The sequence below is a fragment of the Saccopteryx bilineata genome, chromosome 4, assembly GCF_036850765.1.
Source record: "Saccopteryx bilineata isolate mSacBil1 chromosome 4, mSacBil1_pri_phased_curated, whole genome shotgun sequence".
In the NCBI taxonomy this organism is placed as follows: Eukaryota; Metazoa; Chordata; class Mammalia; order Chiroptera; family Emballonuridae; genus Saccopteryx; species Saccopteryx bilineata.
The window spans coordinates 289,966,848-289,989,732 of NC_089493.1; the positions used below are offsets into that span (position 1 = coordinate 289,966,848).

At 48.9% G+C, this 22,885-nt stretch overlaps 3 protein-coding genes across 11 annotated transcripts in view; 1 reads left to right on the plus strand and 2 right to left on the minus strand.

Annotated features, from left to right (window-relative positions):
• The window catches only part of LUC7L (LUC7 like), a 44,224-nt gene extending 35,993 nt beyond the window's left edge, over positions 1-8,231 (plus strand). For 4 of the 7 annotated variants that reach the window (XM_066275458.1, XM_066275454.1, XM_066275456.1 and 1 more), the window contains 4 exons: positions 2,329-2,417; positions 6,089-6,118; positions 6,581-6,748; positions 7,885-8,231. In XM_066275458.1, the coding sequence (XP_066131555.1) occupies positions 2,329-2,417; positions 6,089-6,118; positions 6,581-6,748; positions 7,885-8,014 (417 nt within the window). In that variant the 3' untranslated portion in view covers positions 8,015-8,231. Of the gene's footprint in view, positions 1-2,328; positions 2,418-6,088; positions 6,119-6,580; positions 6,785-7,884 lie in introns of all 7 variants that reach the window. The other 3 variants (XM_066275453.1, XM_066275457.1, XM_066275452.1) reach the window with 2 other exon arrangements.
• A 9,041-nt stretch (positions 8,232-17,272) lies between these two features.
• Positions 17,273-19,558, minus strand: HBQ1 (hemoglobin subunit theta 1). Of its 3 annotated transcripts, none has more exons than XM_066278388.1 (4): positions 19,433-19,558; positions 19,119-19,323; positions 18,862-18,997; positions 17,273-17,349 (listed from the first exon to the last, which is right to left on the minus strand). In XM_066278388.1, the coding sequence occupies exons 1-3, from the start codon at positions 19,525-19,527 to the stop codon at positions 18,869-18,871; spliced, it is 429 nt and encodes a 142-aa protein (XP_066134485.1). In that variant the 5' UTR covers positions 19,528-19,558; the 3' UTR covers positions 17,273-17,349; positions 18,862-18,868. The 3 variants fall into 3 exon arrangements, with proteins under 3 accessions (XP_066134485.1, XP_066134484.1, XP_066134483.1); XM_066278387.1 differs by having other exon boundaries at positions 17,324-17,352; XM_066278386.1 differs by lacking the exon at positions 17,273-17,349 and having other exon boundaries at positions 18,806-18,997.
• Positions 19,559-21,734: 2,176 nt separating this feature from the next.
• Positions 21,735-22,675, minus strand: LOC136336583 (hemoglobin subunit alpha). The gene is made up of 3 exons (XM_066278389.1): positions 22,519-22,675; positions 22,075-22,279; positions 21,735-21,960 (listed from the first exon to the last, which is right to left on the minus strand). Exons 1-3 carry the CDS (start codon positions 22,611-22,613, stop codon positions 21,832-21,834), a joined length of 429 nt encoding a protein of 142 aa, XP_066134486.1. The 5' UTR covers positions 22,614-22,675; the 3' UTR covers positions 21,735-21,831.
• Positions 22,676-22,885: the final 210 nt, after the last annotated feature.

Here is a 22,885-nt window from a genome sequence, read left to right on the forward strand (position 1 = left end):
TTCTCCACCCCCTCCCCTCCTTCCTCTGTCTCTCTCTTCCCCTCCCGCAGCCAAGGCTCCATTGGAGCAAAGATGGCCCGAGCGCTGGGGATGGCTCCTTGGCCTCTGCCCCAGGCACTAGAGTGGCTCTGGTTGCTGCAGAGCGATGCCCCGGAGGGGCAGAGCATCGCCCCCGCGGTGGGCAGAGCGTCGCCCCTGGTGGGCGTGCTGGGTGGATCCTAGTCGGGCGCATGCGGGAGTCTGTCTGACTGTCTCTCCCTGTTTCCAGCTTCAGAAAAAAAATAAAATAAATAAAATAAAAATAAAACATCTTGACTGATCGGTGATTGCGTAGTGGATAGAGCATTGACCTGGGACGCTGAGATTCCTGGTTTGAAACCCCGAGGATAATGGCTTGATTGTGGGCTCATCCAGCTAGAGCGCACATTTGCCAGGTTGAGCATCATGACGTCACCAGCTTGAGCATGGGATCATCAACTTGAGCTCAGACCTTGCTGGCTTGAGCACAAGGTCACTGGCTCAGCTGGAGCCCTCCTGGTCAAGACATACAAGAAGCAATCAGTGAATAGCTAAACTGCTGCACCTATGAGTTGATGCTTCTAGTCTCTCCCTTCTTGACTTTCTCTCTCAAAAAGAAAAAAATCTTCTTAGCATTTGGAAATGTCGTATTCTCATTTTTTTTTTTTTTTTTTTTTTTTGCATTTTTTTTTTCTGAAGCTGGAAACAGGGAGAGACAGTCAGACTCCCGCATGCGCCCGACCGGGATCCACCCGGCACGCCCACCAGGGGGCGACGCTCTGCCCATCCTGGGCGTCGCCATGTTGCGACCAGAGCCACTCTAGCGCCTGGGGCAGAGGCCACAGAGCCATCCCCAGCGCCCGGGCCATCTCTGCTCCAATGGAGCCTTGGCTGCGGGAGGGGAAGAGAGAGACAGAGAGGAAGGCGCGGCGGAGGGTGGAGAAGCAAATGGGCGCTTCTCCTATGTGCCCTGGCCGGGAATCGAGCCCGGGTCCTCCGCACGCTAGGCCGACGCTCTACCGCTGAGCCAACCGGCCAGGGCGTATTCTCATTTCTTATTTAACTTTTATTTCCATTCCGTATCACCCCATATTTTAACCTGTCCACTCTTTGTGCCTGCTCCAGGCACAGGGGATTGGAGTGCCAAGTGTAAAGCTGGAGGTACCAGACAGGAAGGTCCTCATGCCTGAAGACTGCTTTGGGGAGGAGAGCGAGCCTCTTTCCCAGACCTTGGTGTGCCCACTCTTCCTGGGGACCTGGCCTGGCTCCAGTGCACACTGCGGTTTTAAGTTGACCCTTCCGGTCTTTGTGGGTATGAGAAGACTGGTGACCGTTTGTATCACTGGCTCTGGCATCCCTTCAGGACTTCATTTCACTCATCAAAGAGATTGAGCAATTGGAAGGCTTTGAAAAATGTTGGGTGGGAGGACGTGCATATTGGGCATAGTGCTTCATGTAAGTAAGCTGTATGGTGGTGGTGTAGTAGTACGGTTTCTCAAGGCCTCTTCCTGCCTGTTGCATCTACTGTTGGTTTCACAATCAAGCCTGCTGAGCCATGTGTTAAGCTTGGTGTTTGAAAACCAGTTGTGGAGGTCCAGTGGTCCATTTCCCCTGGCCTGCTGTTCCCATGAGGCCAGGTCTGAAGCCAGTGTAGCGCGCATGTGGGTGATAGGCTGCTTCTTGGCAGCAGCAGCTTGGCTTTCAACAGCAAAATGTATGTGGTCAGGTACCCGTGTTGTTCTTTACTACAAAGTTGGTGGAGTCTCCTTTGGAGTCTTGATTGATTTGAAGCAATATAAGTTTCCTGTGACTTGGAAGTACAGCACCTCTTAGAATATGCATTTTGTCACTGAATTTATAAAACATAATGATAAAGTATTTTAAAATGAGTTTTCCACTTTTCATTGTTTAAGAAGTCTTTTAAATGATGTTTCACCCTGGCCGGATAGCTCCATTGATTAGAGCATCCACCTGATAACACACAGGTTGCAGGTTTGCTCCCCACTCAAGGCACATCTTGTTCAATTTTTTAAGAGTTTCTCTTAGATTTTTAAACTTTTATTTATTTATTTTAGTGAGGAAGAGAGAGACAGAAACATCGATCCATTCCTGTATGTGCCCTGAGTGGGATCAAACCAGCAACCTCTGAGCTTCAGGACAATGTTCCAACCAGCTACACCACCTGGCCAGGCATCTTGTAGATCTTTAAATTACTGAGACTGAGGATCATACAAACACGCTTTGTTAGACAGTTCACTCTAGTTTGTGTAATTTGCTCTTCTCTCATTTTCATATTTTTCATTTACTTAGAAAACCGTGGCTGAAAAGCAGGAGAAGAGAAATCAAGATCGCTTGAGGAGGAGAGAAGAGAGGGAGCGCGAGGAGCGGCTGAGCAGGAGGTAAGCCCACCACCTGGGCCGGAGGAAGCCCTGCTCCTTTCGTTGCAGTGCTGCTAGTCACACAGTTGAGGTCTGCTGAGGACGTAGGTGGCTGTTTAAGGACAGTAAGCAAGCTTGCAGCATGTTCCGTCAAGTGAGGCCTTGGCTAGCCCAGGAGGACCTGTATGTGCATGGCTGTGTGGTGCTGGACTAGGCCACCTTCAGCTGCACCAGAGCTCTGGTGACCAAGGTCTAGAGCAGAGAAGAGGGAGAGGAACCTGCTGCACCCCAACTCCTGTGTGTGGATCTGGCACTTAGCAAACAGGATAGGCAGGAGCCTGCGGAGTCAGGCCGCCATGCGTTGCTGTGGGGGAAGGGCCTTCGGGCTGTTTCGGCTCTGGCATCGACTTGAGTGAGGTGGGACTGGGGGAGAAGGTCTCAGCTCACTCAGCTCAGTGCCGGGGAGAAGGGTGGAACCTGCTGCCTTGTGAACGGTGCAGGTGATAGGGGTGGAAGCAGAGGGAACAGTGAGGAGCTGGCTGGGAGAGCCCAGAAGAGGTAGCGGTCTGAATCGGGTGACGACGGGAAGAGTGGGTGTGTTCTGGGGTTAGAGCTGGTAGGACTTGTTATGAGGCATGCAGAGGGGAAGTGAAGCTGGCCCGTGGTTTCTAACCTGGAGTTGCCACTTATGGATGTGGGGAGACCGGGGGCCCTGTGTTATCGGAGGAGGGTGTGGGGAGACCGGGAGCGGTGTGTTAGGGTGAGGAGGATGTGCGGGGTTATAATTTGGTTCTGGCTCTACTTGATTTGAGATGACAAAGAGAATCCAGATGGAGATGCTGAGTCTAATTAGGGTTCATGGAAGAGAGACTTGAGCCAGGAGTAACCATGCTCTCATACTAGGCACAGCTCATTGTCCTTAAAAGGCCCAGAGACTGGGCTTTCCTGGAGGAATTTGTTAGTGTGTAACTGGAAAAGGATAAATACTTAACATATTTGGGGTTTTTTTTCTTTCATTATTTTAATTATCTAACAGATTCTGATTGTAAAATGACTCAAACAGTATAAAAATGTATTGAGCAAAATCTGCTAGTCCCTTTTTACACAGAGGTGACCACTATGGTGGTGGGTCTTGTCTTTGTGCTTTGCACCCATGGGATCCTCACCTGATTTCTGAGCTTGTCCCCCAGCAGGTATGTCCTTACGATCTGTCATAACTGAAGATTCATTTTTTTCCCCACCATCACCCTTTTCATCCACTTCCCCATCCCCTGCTTCTGTATCTGCGTTTTTTGTTGTGGATATTTTTTTTTTTTGGTGGGGGGGTGATGGAGAGATAAGGGACAGACAGGGAGGGAGAGAGATGAGAAGCATCAGGTCTTTATTTACCATCTGTCATCAGACATTTAGGTTGAGGTTGCAGGTATTTTATTGAAATGATTTCCTTCCATTCAGATAAATGTTGTGGTCCCCCCTTATCTGTGGGAGATAGATTCTAAGACTCCAAATGGATGCCTCAGACTGCAGATAGTACTGAACCCTGTATATGCTGTTTTCTTTTCTGTGTGAACATAACACTTTACAGCTTCTTTTTGACACGTCCAGATTGCCAGCATCACTACTCCTGCTCTTTTTGAGTATTATTACTACTATTTTTAAGATTTTATATATTGATTTTTTTAGAGAGGTCAGGGGGAGCAAAAGGTACCAACTCATAGTTGCTTCTCTTTAGTTGTTAATTGCTTGCCTGTTTGTGCCTTGACCAGGCTAGCGCAGGGTTCCGAACCAGCGACCTCAGCGTCCAGGATGATGCTCTGTTCATTGTGTTAGCACAGGCCAGGCTGTAGCCATTATTAAGTAGAGTAAAGGTGACTTGAACACAAGCACTGCCATACTTCGACAGTTGATCTGATCACCTAGACACTCCTAAGTGACTAATAGGCGGGTAACATATACAGCATGAGTATGCTGGACAAAAGGGTGATTTGTAGAATGGAGTAGGCGCTGCAAGATTTTATCATGCTACTTAGGACTGTGTACAATTTAAAGCTTATTTATAGAATTTCCCACTTAACATTTTTAGGCTGAGATTGGCCATGGGTAACTCAGGCTGCAGATAATGAAGCTAAGGATGAAGGGGAACTGCTTTACCTAGAAGTGGAATTGCTGGGTCATTGGTAGTTTTAGTGTTAGTTCTCTAGGAACCTCCATACTGGTTTCCATAGTGGCCGCACTAATAATCGACCTCCCTACCAACAGTGGATGAGGATTCCATTCTCTCTACATCCTTGCCAATGCTTCAACTGTCTTTTTTGTTACTTGCTGATCTAACAGGTGTGATAATCTCATTGTGGTTTTGATTTGCATTTCCCTGATATAGTGATGTTGAATACCTTTTTATGTACTAATTGGTATTTTTATGTCTTCTTTGGAAAAATGTCTGTTCAAATCCTCTGCCTGGTTTTACTTTTTAAATTTTTTTATTAAATTTATTGGAGTGACATTGGTTAAAATTATATAAGTTTCAGGTACACAATTCTACATTATATTATCTGTGTATTCTGTGTGTTTATCACTCCAAGCCTCCCTCCATCACCATCTATCCTTCAAATCCCCCCACCCCTTTTTCCCTCTTGCCTCTGCCCATTTTTTCTATTCAGTTTTGGGAGTTCTATATATATTTTGGATATTAAACCCTTATCAGATAATACGATGTACAAATATTTTTTTGTGTTTTTACCTGCCTTCTCATTTTGTTGGTGGTTTCCTTTGCTGTACAGAAGCTTTCTAGTTTGATATAGTCCTACTTGTTTATTTTCGCTTTTGTTGCCTATTATTTTTATTTTTCCATTGATTTACGAGGTGATGGAGGGAAGAGGGGAGAGAGAATCATCAACTCATTGTTTTACTTAGTTGGGTACTCAGTTGTTGCATCTCCTGCTGGGGATGAAACCTGCCGCCTCAGTGCACCAGGACAATGCTTTGTTCACTCAGCGATCCCGCCAGGACTCATTTTAACTTTTGATGACTGTTTTTATAAAATGTTTTTGAACAAGTACTCTAGAGATAATCTTTGTATATATGGTTTGACTTTTATAAAATTTCTTAGAACTTCTGGGACAAAGGAGTTTAATATTTAAATATTGGTAGGTATGACAGAAATTGCTTTCCAAAAGGCTTTATCAAATTGCCTCAAGCCACATGGAGTGTGAGCATTTACTTCCTCCTCAGCACATGTTGGTGGCAATCTTGTTCATCTCTGCTGTAGAACACTGTAAAATGAGGTCTTTTTGCAATGTACGTTGTTTTGGATTGCTGATAATATATTATTTCCCAAGGGGCTTGCTGTGACCCTCACCTGACAATGAGGTTGTGTTTGGAACTTGAGGTTTTGGTTCAACTTTGGAGTCTGCCCAGCCCTGTGTCTGTTAGGTGTCCACATAGCTGAGCTAGTGTCCATTGTAAAGACTTCGCAGAGCAGTTGATCTCAGGGAGCTGGGGGTTGGGGTGGGCCTCATTCTGGAGCACTGATGCTTGGGCTGCTGGCCTGAGAATGAGGGACGGCTGGGAGACAGCAGGCTTCTGTGGGAAGTCGACCCTCCTTCACCTCACAGACTTAGGGTACCTCCCCTTAGATGTGAGGGATAGGGCTGTTTTGGGGAAATTGCTTATTTTTTCCCCCCCTATTTTAGGTCTGGATCAAGAACCAGAGATCGCAGGAGGTAGGTTTCTGGATTCATTTAAGTGTTCTCAGTCAAATGTTTTTTTCCACATGCATTTTTCATAATACTTAACCTTTATAACTTCACAACTATTATCTGGCGGCAGGGCTGGCTTGTGAGGGGCACGGGTGCAGCCGAGATTGAGCCCCCTCTGTTGTTTGTTGGTTGGGGCTCCGTGCAGCAGAAAGAGTCATTGGCAATAAGGGGAGATGAGAGGGTGCTGCTGAGGTCTTTAGGTGGCCAGGACTTTCCCAGCAGAGTGCTTTTAGGAAACATTGGTGGGAAGGGTCTGGTTGTAATTCTTTCTGACCAAAGATGGACTGATGGGACCATTATGAATCCAAGCTGTAAATCTGTGGGAGGAATGGGGAGGTACCAGTAAAACATCAAGCAGAATGTGCTGAGAGGGGGTTGTGGGAATGCGGCCACCACAGCCTTAGAGCCTCTGGTTGTCCACTGCAGGTCACGTTCCCGGGACCGGCGTCGGAGGCGGTCAAGGTCTGCCTCCAGAGAACGGCGCAAGTCTTCCCGGTCCCGGTCTCGGGACAGACACCGGCGCCACCGCAGTCGTTCCCGGAGCCACAGCCGGGGCCACCGCCGGGCTTCCAGGGACCGGAGTGCGAAATACAAGTAACTACTCTGACTTCTTCGTAGCTGCAACCAGGAGTGAGCCCCTTCTCTTTGTGTTCCCAGGGTCTGCTGGGGTCTGTCATTGGGGCCCGTCAGCCAAACCTGTTGCTCAGGAGACTGGCTGGGCATCTATGGGGACTGAGTGTTGGGGCTTTGAGGAGTCGTGAGTGGGGTGCAAAGCGCTGGAAGTCCTAATCAGAGAGAGATGGATTCAGGGATGGGACAGCCGAGAGGCTGTGGAGGTGGTTACACATGGGCATGGCTCCCACTGGTGGCCTGCTGCCCTCAGGGGCTGCCCATTCATTGTCTTTTTTTTTTTTTTTTTAAGTAGGAGGAGGGAAGGGAGAGACAGACTCCTGCGTGTGCCCTGACCAGAATCCACCCAGCAAGCCTCCCATGGGGTGATGCTCGGCCCATCTGGGCTGCTGCTCTTGCTCAGCAACCGAGCTATTTTTTTTTTTCTTTTAGCACCTGAGGCGAAGCCATGGAGCCATCCTCAGCACCCGGGGCCAACTTTGCTCAAACTATTCGAGCCATGGCTGTGGGAGGGGAAGAGAGAGAGAGGGGGGTAGTGAGAAGGGGGAGAAGCAGACGGGCGGCGCTTCTCCTGTGTGCCCTGACCAGGAATGGAAACCAGGACTTCCACATGCCAGGCCGATGCTCTACTGCTGAGCCAACCAGCCAGGGCCCATTTACTTTCACATTGATACACAGAGCCTCCTGAGACTTGTGTCCTGACCAGGCCCTGTTTACATCTGTTGTGGGTTTTCTAAGAGGAAAAAAAGAAATGCTCACAAGCCACCATTAGTGTTATGGTATGCTTGGTTTGAGTCTTTTGTTTCGTTGTGTTTTTACATAATGGATCATAGTCCAGATGTGAGCTTTTGTTGTATTTTCCTTTGCTCCATATGTATTGTAGCTATTATTAGAAATCTTTGCAAATGTCACTTTCTAATGGCTGTGGGTTGGGCATAAGATGGCAGGCCTAGCTGCCCTCTATCCTGCCAGAGAGCCTTCCCAGGTGTGGTAGGTCTTGGCCTTCCTCGACCCTGGTGTTGAGGGTCCAAGTTGTCAGCACCTGAGGAGACAGAAAGGAGAGAACAGCCTTTGCTGAACCTCTGGTTCCCATTTCCCAGGTTCTCCAGAGAGCGGGCGTCAAGGGAGGAGTCCTGGGAGCGAACGCGGAGCGAGCGGGGGGCCACCGACTGGAGGCTCGAGAGCTCCAACGGGAAGACACCAGAGGAGAAGGAGGCTGGCGAGATCTGAACCGATGCCCGGGCGCTGTACATAGTCTGATAACGTTCGACACAGCCTGAAGTTACCCTTTATATTTGCTGAATATAACTCATTTTTTGTAGTTGAAAATTTCTATTGTTTTGGAGCTAGCTGTGAGTTTCTAGAGATGTACAGAATTGCTCCTGTGTTCTGGGGTTATGTTGAGTAGGAATAAATAAATCTGACAGATTTCCTCCTGACTGCTGCAGTGAGGTCTCTGCTGTCCCTGTATGTTCTAGATACTTCACCTCGGCCTGCCACAGGTGGTGGTAGCACAATGGGAGCTATCTCTGAGCCTTGGTCACCTTCAGAAGTTGTGACTTACTGATGGACTCTTGTTTTACTTTGAGCATCTAACACCCCCTTCTTCCCCTTTCCCTAATAAGTGGAGCCAGGTGTGCTCAGGTGTCACTAATGGGCTGCTTGTGTCCTTTCTTAAGTGTCTGAACTGCCTGGCAGTGCAGATCACAGTCCCCACTAGGGTAGAGGGAGGTAACCCATCTGCTTACATTTCTTTAAGAATTTATAACCTGACCAGGCGATGGCGCAGTTGATAGGGTATCGGACAGGGACACAGAGGACCCACATTTGAAATTCTGAGGTCACCAGCTTGAGTGTGGGCTTGCTGGCTTGAGCGAGGGGTCACTCGCTCTGCTGTAGCTTCCTGGTCAAGGCACATGAGAAAGTAAGCAGTGAACAACTAAGGAGCCACAATGAAGAATTGATGCTTCTCATATTTCTCCCTTTCTGTCCCTATCTCTCTGTCTCTGTCACACACAGAATTTAGACCTGTTTTGTCTGTTGTTAGCACGGCCTCAACCAGGCAGGCATTCTACCTCAAGGGAGCTACACTGTAGTTTCCACTTCTGGAGTTACTTAGTGCAGATAAAGATCCTTGAAAAGTGTCTATGTGACAGTGACAAGGTCCTTAGGGGGCTGGGGGGTCAGGTTGTGATTTGACTCACACTTGAGGCGGGCCGCTGGTGTCATCCACTGTTTCTTTGTATTGTGAGACCAAAATGAGCCCTTCTTGAAAGGGTCACTGAGAGCTCGTCCTGTTTTTACTTCAGGAAGGTTGGTTTTTCTTTGAAAGGAGCTTCTGATGGCTCTGTTTTGGAAACTGTCTAGCCCCACTCCCTCTGTACAGAGGCTGGTTGGCTTAATGGGCGCTGAGTCTGGATCTGTGGCTACCAGCACCATAATGTGGCTAACAGCCTGTTCTGGGCTCCCCTGCCACAGTCTGTTTCCTTCTCAGAGGATGGATGTGTAGATAGGTGAACTGCTCTACAGGTTTTCTCTGGCTAGAAAGGAGTGCAGTGTCAGCAGGGTGTCCCTCCACCCAAGGTGCTCTCCCTACCCCTGCCCGCAGCTTGAGCTGGACCACTGGAAGCTCTGTGTGGTGTGGGGACCACGCTAGCTGGATAGAGGCATGCTGTCTTGGGCTGGGATGTGGACACAAGTTGGTAGAAGCCTTGTGTGGATTAAGGTGCTCCTGGCAGGGGAGAGGCCAAGGGAATGAGAGCTGGAGCCATGGGTTCCTGACTTAGTTGTACAGCCTGACCTGTGATGGGAGGGGCTAGACTGAAGCGGGCAGAGGACACCACAACTGGGACAGCACAGATGGGTGGGTGGAGGGTACACAGCCAGGAGACGGCTCTAGAAGTACCTCCCACTTCATCCCCTGAAGGGGTGGAGTTTCTTTTTGTTACAGTTAAATATACATTAAATTTACTATTATAACCGTCTGTAAGTACAGTTGAGTGGCATGAAGTGTGTTCATGTTTTTTGCATGGAGGGGTGGTGGTTTTGAAAAGGCGGAGATGTCCCTGGATTTATGAGTAGGCCTGGGATCCTGGCCAGAAGGCAGGTGGGACTGAGGTCAAGAAAGGTTTGGAAGGCTGAGGCTGCTCCCCACACACCTGGCCTCTCACCAGTTGATCCAGGACCAGGTGGTCTGAACCCTTGTGTTGTGAGGATGAGTTCAATTTTGTTGCCTAGCTCTTTCAATCGTAGTACCCTATTGGCCCTGGCCTGTTTGGCTCAGTGGTAGAGTGTGGACCTGGCAAGTGGATGGTACTGGGTTTGATTCCCTGTCAGGACACACAGGAGGAGTCACCATCTGCTTCTCCACACCCCCCTTCCCTTCTTTCTATCTATCTCTTCTGCACCCATCACTTGGTTGGAGCAACCTCTGTCACTGAGGATGGCTCCATGGCCTAGCCTCAGGTGCTAAAATCGTTTAGTTGCTGAGCAAATGGGCAGAACATTGCCCCATAGGGGGCTTGCTGGATGGATCCTGGTCGGGGTGCATGCAGGAGTCGTCTCTCTGCCTCCCCACCTCTCACTTAAGGGAAAATAAAGATTTTGTTTATTGATTTTACAGAAGCAGGCAGGTGCAAGAAGTATCAACTCATAGTTGATTCACTTTAGTTCTTCATTGCTTGATGGTTGCTTCTCATATATGCCCTGACCAGGCAAACCTACGGTTTTGAACTGGCAAGCTCAGCATTCCAGGTCCATGCTCTATTCACTGCACCATCACAGGCCAGTGAATTTTAATTTTTGATGACTATATTCTTCACTTCTAAAAGTTCTTTTTTACATGTATTATGTCACTTTTCATATTTTATGGCTCCCTGCAGGTATTTAAAATCTCTAATTTCACAAACATAGTAAGCATACTTGTGATTAAATCTGACATCTTTGGTATCTGACACTTTCATGGGTCTGTTCTGCTGATTTGTGTATCTGCTGGCTTTCATACATGGTGCCTATTTCCGTGTGCTTGGTGAATTTGCTGTTTTTGCCCTTTGTGGCCTATAATAAAGAGCCTTTATCAAGGGAGGATTTATTTGCCTCTGCCAGGTGCCTGTGATCTATGAGGGAAGTCCAGGTTCACTTTATTTAAATTTATTGATTTTAGAGAGAGAGAAACAGACACATCTGTTTCTGTATGTGCCCTGATGGAGGATCGAACTGGCAGCTTCTGCATATCTGGATGATACTCTAATCAACTGAGCCATCTGACCAGGGAAAAGTCCGGGATCATTTTATTTTATTTATTCATTTAAATATATTTATTCATTTGAGAGAGAAACAGAAACATCTATTTGTTTCTGTATGTGCCCTGACCAGGGATCAAACCCATAATTTTGGTATATCAGGAAAATGCTCTAAGCAACTGAGCTATCCTGCCAGGGCCAGGATGATGGTGATGGTGATAATGATGATTATTTGTAGGTAGGAGCAGGGGAGATGGTGAAACAGACTCCTGCATGTATTCTGACAGGGATCCATCTGGCAACCCCATCCTGGGGCCAATGCTCGAGTACTGAGCTATTTTTAGTGTCTGAGACTGACATGCTCAGAGTAACTGAGCTTTCCTCAGTGCCAGGGACCACACTCAAACTGAGTCACTGGCTGCAGGGGGGGAGGGGGAGGGGGGAGAGGGGAGAAGCAGATGGTGGCTTCTCCTTTGTGCCCTGACTGGGAATCGAACCCAGGATGTCCATATGCGAGGCTGATACTCTATCCACTGAGCCACTGGCCAGGATGGGACAGAATAATTTTAAACAAAATCCATAGCCTGAGAAATTAGGGGGGTGGTCATTCAGGTGGTATGAACTTGGGCTGCAAAACCACATATTGTCTGCATGTGGTTTCAATTTATCAGTGAGTTATTTTCCCTTTTCTGTTGAACACCAAGGTGGTTTTATTTTTTCAGCCCCCATGCTTGGGGAAAATAGGGAATTGTCCAATGCATGTCGTCCACTGTTTTTTGTGGCACCAGCTTTATGGCAAGAGTCACCTAATTAGGCCGATCACATTATATTGGCCCTAATTAACTCATGAGTCCACAAGGAAGAAAATCTTAGTTCAGGCTTGCTAGCTTGGCAAAAACATCAGTACCCAAGTAGTTTAAGTGCTGTGATCACCTCTCTGGGTTCTCACCTTTACTTGGTTTAGACCTGAAAGTTCCTTATACTGTATCTCATTTGCTCTTTGATGCTTTTAAGATTCATGCTATTTTATCCAGCATTTTCAGTTTTCCATAAATGAAACTGTATCCTCTGTTCCCAGGTTGGAAATGGCAGCTCAGATCAACCCAAGAATTGGAACAGTGACAGTGCCAAGAGGCCTGAAGAAAGAGCTGGGTGTAGAGAGAGAAAAAAATGAGCAAATAATTTTAATATATAAAAGATGGCTTGACATAGCCTGACCTGTGGTGCACAGTGGATAGAGCATCAGCCTAGACTGCTGAGATCACTGATTCAAAACCTGGGCTTGCCTGGTCAAGGAACATATGGGAGTTGATGCTTACTGCTCCTCCCCCCTTCTCTCAAAGTCTTTAAAAATGTAAAAAATAAAAATAATAAAAAGGTGGACTGAGAGGCTTGACTAGGTGGTGGCACAGTGGATAGAGTCAGCCTGGGACTCTGAGGATCTAGGTTCGAGACCCCAAGATTGCCAGCTTGAGCATAGAATCATAGACATGACCCCATGGTCGCTGGCTTAGCAAGGGGTCACTGGCTCAGCTAGAGCCCCTGGGTCAAGGCACATACGAGAAGCAATCAATGAACAACTAAACTAAAGTGCTGTAACTAGGAGTTGATGGTTCTTATCTCTCCCTTTCTGTCTGTCCCTGTCTCACTAAAAGAAAAAGATGCACTGACTGTCTTCTACAGATCTAAGGATGGATTCTGTGAGTTGGCCTGACAGTGCTGCGGTAGGAAACAGGCAAAGGACACAGATGAGGCGATTCACACAAGAGTGGAGATGGAGCCAACAATATTGCCTCCACAAGTAGTCAAATAAATGGAAGCTACCAAACCATGGAGAAAAGTGGGGGGGATGCAGGCATTGCCTCCTGCTGAGGAAACTTAAAAAGCAATTTTGATGATATTATCAAAAACCATAGAAATGGACGTACCATTCCCTCAGAAATTGCACCTCTATAAAAATACCTCAAGAGCCTGACCAGGCGGTGGCGCAGTGGATAGAGCGTCGGACTGGGATGCAGAAGGACCCAGGTTTGAGACCCCGAGGTCGCCAGCTTGAGCATGGGCTCATCTGGCTTGAGCAAAAAAAAAAAAAAAATCACCAGCTTGGACCCAAGGTCGCTGGCTCCAGCAAGGAGTTACTCGGTCTACTGAAGGCCCACGGTCAAGGCACATATGAGAAAGCAATCAATGAACTACTAAGGTGTTGCAACGAAAAACTGATGATGCTTCTCATCTCTCTCCGTTCCTGTCTGTCCCTATCTATCCCTCTCTCTGACTCTCTCTGTCCCTGGGGCGGGAGGGGGTATCCTCAAGAAAATAGTTGTATGTTTGTGTGTAGAATTTTAGCTGCAAATATTCAAGGCAAGGGTTTCTGCAAATTATTTGTAAAAATGAAAAACAAGTGAAAAATTACTCATACCCCCAACCACCTTCCTTTTCTGGGATTATGTAACATTTGTTGACAGTTACCTTCTCTGTCCCTTCAAATGCTACACCTGCAGATAACTGCCAACATTTAGTGTGAATTGTTTTCAAGTTTTCTTGTGATTGTATCAATATAAAGATGGATTTGTACTCAACACACTGACCTGCAGGATGCTGTTACATCAATGTCTTGGCATTGTTCATGTCTGTGCCCAAAGGCTGACATTCTCTGTCATGGCTCTATAGTGGTCTCTTATGTGACTCGACCATAATTTAACTCCTTTTATTTCTCTGCTCTAATAGTTCTGCAAATAATTGTACTTAACTTTTTTCTTTTTTTTTTAAGTGAAAGGAGGTTAGATAATGAGACAGACTCCTGCATGCGCCCTGACTGGGATTTACCCGGCAACCCTCTCTGGGGCCCCTGCTTGGATCAACCCAAGCTATTTTTAGTGCCTGAGACTCACATGTTCAGACCAACTGAGCTATCCTCAGTACCTGGGGCCAGTGCTCAAACCAATCCAGCCACTGGCTGCAGGAGAGGAAGGGAGGAGAGAAACAGATGGTCGCTTCTCTTGCTTCCCCTGACTGGGAATCAAACCCAGGATGTCCGTATGCGAGGTTGATGCTCTATCCACTTAGCGAACTGGCCAGGGCCTGTAACATCTTTATATGTGTATACCACTATTTTCTGTAGGATAAGTTCCCAGAAACAGGATTGCAGGCGTAGAGAATTTGCACTTTTTGGATTTAAATGATCTGACCAATAGTATGCTAGAGCCTGCTTAGATTATCTTGTGTTAATTTTTCAGGAATTTTTAGAGCTGATGGTTAAAACACAACCACTATTAAAAATTAAATTATGCCTGACCTGTGGTGGTGCAGTGGAGAAAGTGTCGACCTGGAATGTGGAGGTTGCTGATTTGAAACTCTGGGCTTCCCTGATCAAGGCACATATGAGAAGCAGCTATGAGTTGATACTTCTCAGTCTTCCCCTGGCCCTTCTCTCTTTTGTGCCTCTAAAACATTCAAGAAATAAAATCTTAAAAGAAAAACAATAAGTTATGTTAATTTACAAAAAATAGGTCATGTTAAAAATAAAGCTTAGACCCTGGCCGGGTGGCTCAGCGGTAGAGCGTCGGCCTGGCGTGCGGAGGACCCGGGTTTGATTCCCGGCCAGGGCACATAGGAGAAGCGCCCATTTGCTTCACCCCCCCCCCCTCCTCCCTCTCTGTCTCTCTTCCCCTCCCGCAGCCAAGGCTCCATTGGAGCAAAGATGGCCTGGGCACTGGGGATGGCTCCTTGGCCACTGCCCCAGGCGCTAGAGTGACTCTGGTCGTGGCAGAGCGACCCCCCCCCCCCGGAGGAGCAGAGCATCGCCCCCTGGTGGGCAGAGCGTTGCCCCTGGTGGGCGTGCCGGGTGGATCCCAGTCGGGTGCATGCGGGAGTCTGTCTGACTGTCTCTCTCCATTTCCAGCTTCAGAAAAATACAAAAAAACAACAAAGCTTATAGCCTGACCAGGTGGTGGCACAGTGGATAGAGCATCGGACTGGGATGCAGAGGACCCAGGTTTGAGACCCTGAGGTCGCCAGTTTGAGCGCAGGCTCATCTGGTTTGAGCAAAGCTCACCAGCTTGGACCCAAGGTCGCTGGCTTGAGCAAGGGGTTACTCGGTGTGCTGAATGCCGGCGGTCAAGGCACATGAGAAAGCAATCACTGAACAACTGAGGTGTCACAACGAAAAACTGATAATTGATGCTTCTCATCTCTCTTCGTTCCTGCCTGTCTGTCCCTATCTGTCCCTCTCTCTGACTCTCTGTCTTTCAAAAAAATAAATAAAAGAAACATTTTAAAAAAACAACAAAGCTTATAAATACTGAAAACTCATTTCTTCCTAATTATGTTACTGCATTTTACTGTTGTCTGTGTTCACATCTCGTATCTGGACAGTAGAAGCACAGTACAATAGCAGCTAGTATACCTCTCTTCCTAATTTCCCGTTCTGTGAGAGAACATTGATAGCTTGAAATCAACCATGATGGCAATATCTACAGCATGAAAATTGGCAAGTGCTACAAATCCACCCCTTTTTTCAGAGTGCCAGTTACTAAACAGATGTTGGCCCACAACTGTGTATAACTTAATTGAAGTTATATATTATTAAGAAGTTATATATTAAGTTACACTTCCACAAGAGGTGTGTATTGGATTTTGCTTTAAAAAAAAAAATTTTTTTTTTTGGCCTGACCTGTGGTGGCACAGTGGCCAAAGCAGCGGTTCTCAACCTGTGGGTCGCGACCCCGGCAGGGGTCGCAACCCACAGGTTGAGAACCGCTGGGCTAAAGCATTGACCTGGAACACTAAGGTTGCTGGTTCAAAACCCTGGGCTTGCCTGGTCAAGGCACATATGGGAGTTGATGCTTCCTGTTCCCTGCCACCACCACCCCCCCATCTCTCTCACTCTCTTCTCTCTAAAATGAATAAATAAAATTTTTTTTTAAATTTTTTTGGACAAGTATCTCGTTAATGAGCATTTTGATTTGCATGGCATTATGTATCACAAATGTCATAGCCATTGGTACACTATGTGTTGCCTGTTATTCCTTTGGCTTATTTTTCTATTGGGTTGACTGATTTTAAAAAGAAAAAGGACTCTGGTTGGTTTTCTTAATGGATAGAGCCTTGCCCTGCTGAGTGGATGTTCCAGGTTCAATTCCCGGTCAGGGCCCACGAGAAGTGATCATCTGCTTCTTTCTCCCTCCCTCTCCCTGTTTTCTCCCTCTTCCTCTCCTGCAGCCAGTGGCTCTATTGGTGAGTGTGGGCCTGGGGTGCTGAGGATGGTCCCAGCATCAGCCTCAGGCACTAAAAATAGCTCATTGATTGGTCATTGGCCCTAGATAGGGTTTGCCAAGTAGGTCATGATGGGGGTGCATGCAGGAGTCTGTCTCACTAGCTCCTCTCTCACTTAAAAAAAAAAAAAAAAAGCCTGACCAGGCAGTGGCACTGGATAGGGTGTTGGACTGGGATGCAGAGGACCCAGATTTGAAACCCTGAGGTTGCTGGATAGAGCGCAGGCTCATCTGATTTGAGCAAGGCTCACCAGCTTGAACCAAAGGTCACTGGCTTGAGCAAGGGGTCACTCGGTCTGCTATAGCCCCCCAGTCAAATCACATAAGAGAAAGCAATCAATGAACAACTAAGGTGCCGCAATGAAGAATTGATTCTTCTCATCTCTCTCCCTGCCTATCTGTCCCTATCTGTCCCTTTCTCTGTCTCTGTCACTCACACACACACACAAAAAAAAGGTAGAGGAGGATGAGAAAAAAGAATTTGGAGGTATAGTGATTATAACCCTTTGTCTGCTGTTTGTGGCAAATATTTTCCTCCCAGTTTTTTAACTTTGGTTATGTTTTTTTCTCTCCATACCAAGTATTTTTCTCTATATAGTCCATCCAGTGTGCCCACTTTTTCCAATGTTACTATAAGGACAGCATTTCTTTTTTAAAAATTTTCATTGATTTTTGGAGAGGAAGGAAAAGAAAGATAAAGAAACATCGACTTATTGTTCCACTTATTCATGCTGTCATTGGTTGATTCTTGTTTGTGCCCTAACAGTGTATTGAACCTGCAACCTCAGCATGTTGGACAATGTTCTAACCAACTGAGCTATCCAACCAAGGCAAAGATACCACTTAAGAAAAATATCTCTAAATGTTTCTATAACTATCTGAAAGGCTGTATATTAAATATTACCTTGTTACATTTCTGGGCGGGGCTGTTTCTACCATTGTGTGTGTGTGCACATGTGCTCTTGATCTGACTCCCATGTCCTTCATTTGTTCACACTTAGTTTCCCATGTTTCAAGGGGGTATTGAAGGAATAAAATAGGTGTGCTGGACCTACTGAGATACAGATGAAGGGACAGTAAATGGAGTTGTTACTACATTTTCTGAAGCTTCTACAATGACGATTTTTTTTAAGTGAGAGGCAGGGAGACAGAGTCAGACTCCCACAGTGCTCCACCAGGATCACCCCACAGCCCCCTATTGGCCATGCTCTCCCATCTAGGGCTGTTGCCAAGCAACCAAGCTATTTTTAGCACCTGAAGCAGGAGGATCCACCCAGCCATCCTCACCCTAGGGGCCAGCTCAATGAGCCATGGCTGCTGAAGGGGAAGAGAAGAAGAGAGGGGAGGAGTGGGGAAGCAGATGACCACTGCTGTGTACCCTGACTGAGAATCAAATGCAGGACATCCACACGCTGTGCCCATGCCCTACCACTGAGCCAAATGGGCAGATCCAGACCATGGTTGATTTTATGAGGAAAATTTTTAAAACGAAGTATGTCTAGAAGTGTGGATTTAGGTCGGACCCGATGCACCTTATTCCACCAAGTCCGGAGTCTGGCAAATGGGGCTTCACTGTTTGGATTCCTGAAGTCCCCAATACCCTTTTTAGAGCCACTGCCTACTATTGTGCAGGTTGGGCTCTGAGTAAGTTGTATTTGTGCCGGCAGGGGGCACTGTTCCCTAATTTTCTCAGGGGCTGTGCCTTGCCACACCCTGCCTGAAGTTTATTGTTGTTTTTAAATGACTTATTTTATTGAGAGAGAATAGTGAGAGGCAGGAAGGGAGAGAGATGAGAAGCATCAACTGGTAGTTGCTTTCACTTTAGTTGTGCGTTGATTGCTTCTCGTAGGTGCCTTGCCCAGGGTCAACCCAAAGTCACCTTGTTCAAGCCAGTGACCTTTTGGGCTCAAGCTGGTGAGCTTTGGGATCATGTGGAGGATTCCCCCTGCTCAAGCCAGCGACCCTGCACTGACGAGACCGTGCTCAGAGCCGGCACCTCAAGGCTTCGGCCACCACGGGGCATGTCCACTGGAGGTCCAAGTGTGTGGGGGATCAGGTCCGGGTTACCTAAATCTGTGTGGAGTCCGCCCAAGTGAGCAGCTCTGGGGAGGGGCCAGACCTCATCATCTAGGGCAAGCCCATGACCCCCGACATGCCACCCCACTGCCGAGGGGTTGAAGTTTCGGGTCTGTGACTCCAAGTGGCTGCAGCCAAGGACATGGTGAGGCGGGGTTTATGATCTGGCATTTGAGATCCACTGTACCAAAGGTTTCCAGCCACCAAAGGTGGGGGTGATCTGAATCTCCCCTCAGTCACACAAGGCATCCAGCCGGGTGCACCCAGATCTGTCCATGGTGGATGTGCAGCTCGGGCCTCTCCAGACCCCCACCCTTTCTTTGGTAAGAGGGCAGGCAGCACCTCTCCCTGAATCCCATCAGGTTCCTGGTATCCTGGTACCTGTATCCACCAAGGAACACGCACACAAGCAGAGGCTTTCTTTGGGAGAATTTACTCAAACACGGACGTCGCAGGAAAGGAAGGCGGGGGTCCCGCGATTACCCACCCCAAGTTTAGTGATAGTTGGAGACCAGCGCCAAAATCACGTGGCTCAGAAACTTGTCCAGCGAGGCCTGCAGGGCGGGACTGAAGTCTCCGGGGTAGTGCCGGGCGAGGGTCACCAGCAGGCAGTGGCTCAGGAGCTGCGGAGGGACGGAGGGACAGAGTCGTCCCACCGAGGTCTATCTGTCCCCTCCACAACCTTCCCTTGTGGGAACTACCCCCAACCCCGGTGGGAGAGACCTGCCCCGTCCGCATGCTCACCTTGAAGTTGACGGGGTCCACCTGCAGCTTGTTCATGTGCAGGTCGCTCAGGGCCGACAGGGCACCTGGCAGGTCGTCCAGGTGATCCACAGCCAGGGTCAGAGCGTCGGCCACCTTCTGGCCGTGGGCTTTGACTTGGGCGGAGCCGGGGCGCAGGTCCAGGTGGAGGAAGTATATCTTGGTGGAGGGGAAGGCCAGGAAGGTCCTTCAGGAGGAAGGGCTAATGAGGTGTTGAGGGTATCGGGAGGGGCGGGGACCTTCCTCGTGGGCAGGAAGGCAGGGTGAGACCGGAGGGCGCTAGGGCCTGTCCGCACCTCTCCAGGGCCTCCGTCGTGTAGACACCGACGTTGTTACCTAGCTTTCTCCAAAGTGCGCGCAGTAACGCCCTGTCCGCTGGCGACAGTTCCATGGTGGAGCCCCCGGCCCTCTGTGCGAGCTTAGTGCCCAGGACTGCGGCTGCGTCTGAGCCTGCGCCTGCGCCGATCAGCCGCCGGGTCCCCATGGCCTCTAGGGGGCGCCACGATGCAGCGTCTGGTCCGGTGGGGTCCGAGAGCGTCCAATCTCCATTTGCTCTGATCTGGGACCTTACCAAATGCCCTGGACTCTGAGACCCCTATTTTTATAATGTTGACTATATGGAAACGATTTTTTTGTGTGTGACAGCGACAGAGAGAGTCATAGAGAGGGACAGAAGAAAGAGAGAGGGACAGATAGGGACTGACAGAAAGGGAGAGAGAGGAGAAGCATCAATTCTTTGTTGCGGCACCTTAGTTCATTGACTGCTCTCTCATATGTGCCTTGACCTGGGGGCAACAGCAGACAGAGTGACCCCTTGCTCAAGCCAGCGACCCTGGGCTCAAGCTGGTGAGCCTTGCTCAAACCAGATGAGCCTGTGCTCAAGCTGGCGATCTAGGGGTTTCGAACCAGGGTCTTCCACATCCCAGTCGAACGCTCCATCCACTGTTCAGACTGGAAACGAATATTTAATACATATTATTAGGTAACACTAAACTTTAGCATTGCATGTCAGCTTATTCTACCTCCCTCCCATGTCTATTGTAACCCTACCTGAGTCTATTATCTCATTTATTGTATAAAATGAATATAGTTTCTTCTCAAGATTGTTATGAGAATTAATAAGAAATGTTAGGTGCCTCGCTCATAGCAGACGTTCCTTTCAGGACAATGAACATATATATTAAGTGCCTAGGATGTATTGTAATAATAGCTAATACCTATGCCACACTTATTCTGTGCTGGGCATCCCTCTTTTTGTTTTATTGGTGGTAAAATTCATATAACATAAAATTTGCCATCTTAGTTATTTTACAGTGTACTACACCCTGTCTTTAATTACATTTGCAGTGTTGTGCAACCATTATTCAGAACTTTTTTCACCATCCCAAATAGAAACTCTGTATCCATTGGCAGTCATTTCATAACCCTTCTCCTCCAGCCCCTGGCAACTGCCAATCTGCTCTCTGTCTCTGTGCATTTGCTTATTCTGGACATTTTATACAAATAGAATTATGAGGTATATGGTCTTTTGTGTCTGGCTTCTTTCACTTAGCACATTTTCAAGGTTTATTCTTCTTGTATTATGTATCAATAGTCCATTGCTATTTATGGTTGAACAACATCCCATTGTATGGATGGACCACATTTAGTTGGTCTATTCATCAGTTGATGGACATTTGGGGGGTTCCCTCATTTTTCCTAATAATAAAGTAAGGAAGACAGCCTCCTACTGAGAGCTCAGACTATGCCACCAGCTGTGCTAAAAGCATCACCAACTGACAAAGGGGACCTGCTGTCTTATTTCCCAAGGACCACTCTTGAACCCAGGAAAGAAAGGACACTGCTCTCAGTTGGAACTTGGGGCTGGACAGCAGCCCGGACCAGACACCTCAAGCCCCTACTCTGAGGCTACAGCACTAAGGGCCAGCTCCATGGGGACGAAGCACATCAAAGTGCAGGATCCTCAGCCCCAGCTCTGGGCTGAGTCAGAGGGCCAGCCTGCAGTGGATGATGAGCTGGTCCCAGAATTGGGCCTCCAGACCTATGGTGGCTCCAGGATATCATGTCTACAGAGTGAGCATCCCAGAGGTGGCTCCAAGTGAAAAGGTTGCCTCCAGGAAACTGCCTGGCATCTGCATTTGAACTGCACGCCCCGTTTCATTTAGACTGTGCATGTGTCAGGGAAGCACTTGATGAAGAGGAGTGTGACCCACGTGGATTCCCCTCTGTCCATCTCTGGAAAGAACCATGGGAGAGCTCAGAGGTCCTAACTGGAGGTCCACCAACTTTGAATGTAAATGCCATAGAATGTGAAGATGGAAAACAAAACCGTTATTTGAGCAAACTCGTGTTGAATAGCAAAAGCCCGTGAATGGAATGTAGAAAGGGAAATGTATGCAACAGAGCACTCCAGGGTGAGAGTAGGGGGCTGCCCAGTGAATCCTAGGCAGCGGCAACAGGACTAGCTCCACTCCCTCCCCGGCCCTTTCATCCCCTACCCTTCCTTCACCTGCTGTAGAGATGTCCTTGGTCCGAGGCAAGGAGAACCACCCCCACCCCAGGCACGTTCGGCGGCATAGAGAACCGAGGCCACACGGGTTGCAGCCCACTCAGACTTTATTCAAAGATCAGGAAGTGCGGGTGCGCGGAGCACAAGGGCGCTCCCACCCAGGGCAGGGATAGCCTCGGCTCCAGCTTAACGGTATTTGGAGGTCAGCACGGTGCTCACAGAGGCCAAGAACTTGTCCAGGGAGGCGTGGACGGCAGGGGTGAAGTCAGCCGCGTGGTGGCTGGCCAGAGTCACCAGCAGGCAGTGGCTCAGGAGCTGTGAAGAGAGACGGTATCAGGGGTCGTTGGGGAGCAGCGGCCCGCGCTCCACCTCCTGGAACCCAAGGGAGCCCTCCCCTCAGGTCTTTGCCGACCGGACCCCCGTGCTCACCTTGAAGTTGACGGGGTCCACACGCAGCTTGTAGGCGTGCAGGTCGCTCAGAGCCGACAGGGCACCGGGCAGGTCGTCCATGTGGGCCACGGCGTTGCCCAGGGCGTCAGCCACCTTCTTGCCGTGGCCCTTGACCTGGGCGGAGCCGTGGGACAGGTCGAAGTGGGGGAAGTAGGTCTTGGTGGTGGGGAAGCTCAGGAACATCCTGCGGGGAGAAGAGGGTGAGCGGCGGTGTGGAGGGTGGGGGTGGGGGCCCAGGGCAGGGTCCTGAGCCTCGGGTCCGCACCAAGGCTCTGGCTGGCTTCCTCGGGCAGGTCCGCGGTCTGGACCCTGAGCTCTCGAGAGTGTGGGCGCCAGCCGGCCGGTGCCCGCCGAGGCGTAGCTGGCAGGCTGGTGGGCGGGTGCTGAGCCCCCGGGCGGAAGCAGGGTAAAGGAGGTCCTCACCTCTCCAGGGCCTCTGCGCCATAGTCGCCAGCATGGCCGCCCACCTTATCCCAGGCGGCCTTGACGTTGCCCTTGTCGGCGGGAGACAGCACCATGGTTGATTCTTTCTGAGTCTGTGTAAGGACCAGAAGGGTGGTGGGCCGGCAGTATGCAGGGCTTTTATTCCTGGGGCGCGGAGAGGCACGCCCGCCCGGGCTGCGCTCATTGGCTAGCGTGGAGCCTGGAACACGCAGCTCGGCCAGCACTGCAGGGGGCGCCCCGCGTAGAATCTGCCTCTTGCTGGACTGGTGGGGGAATTGCTCCCAATTTGCGGAGGCACCCTGTGTCTTGGAGCAAGGGATATTCCTCTCTCCCAGTGGCTGTTTCT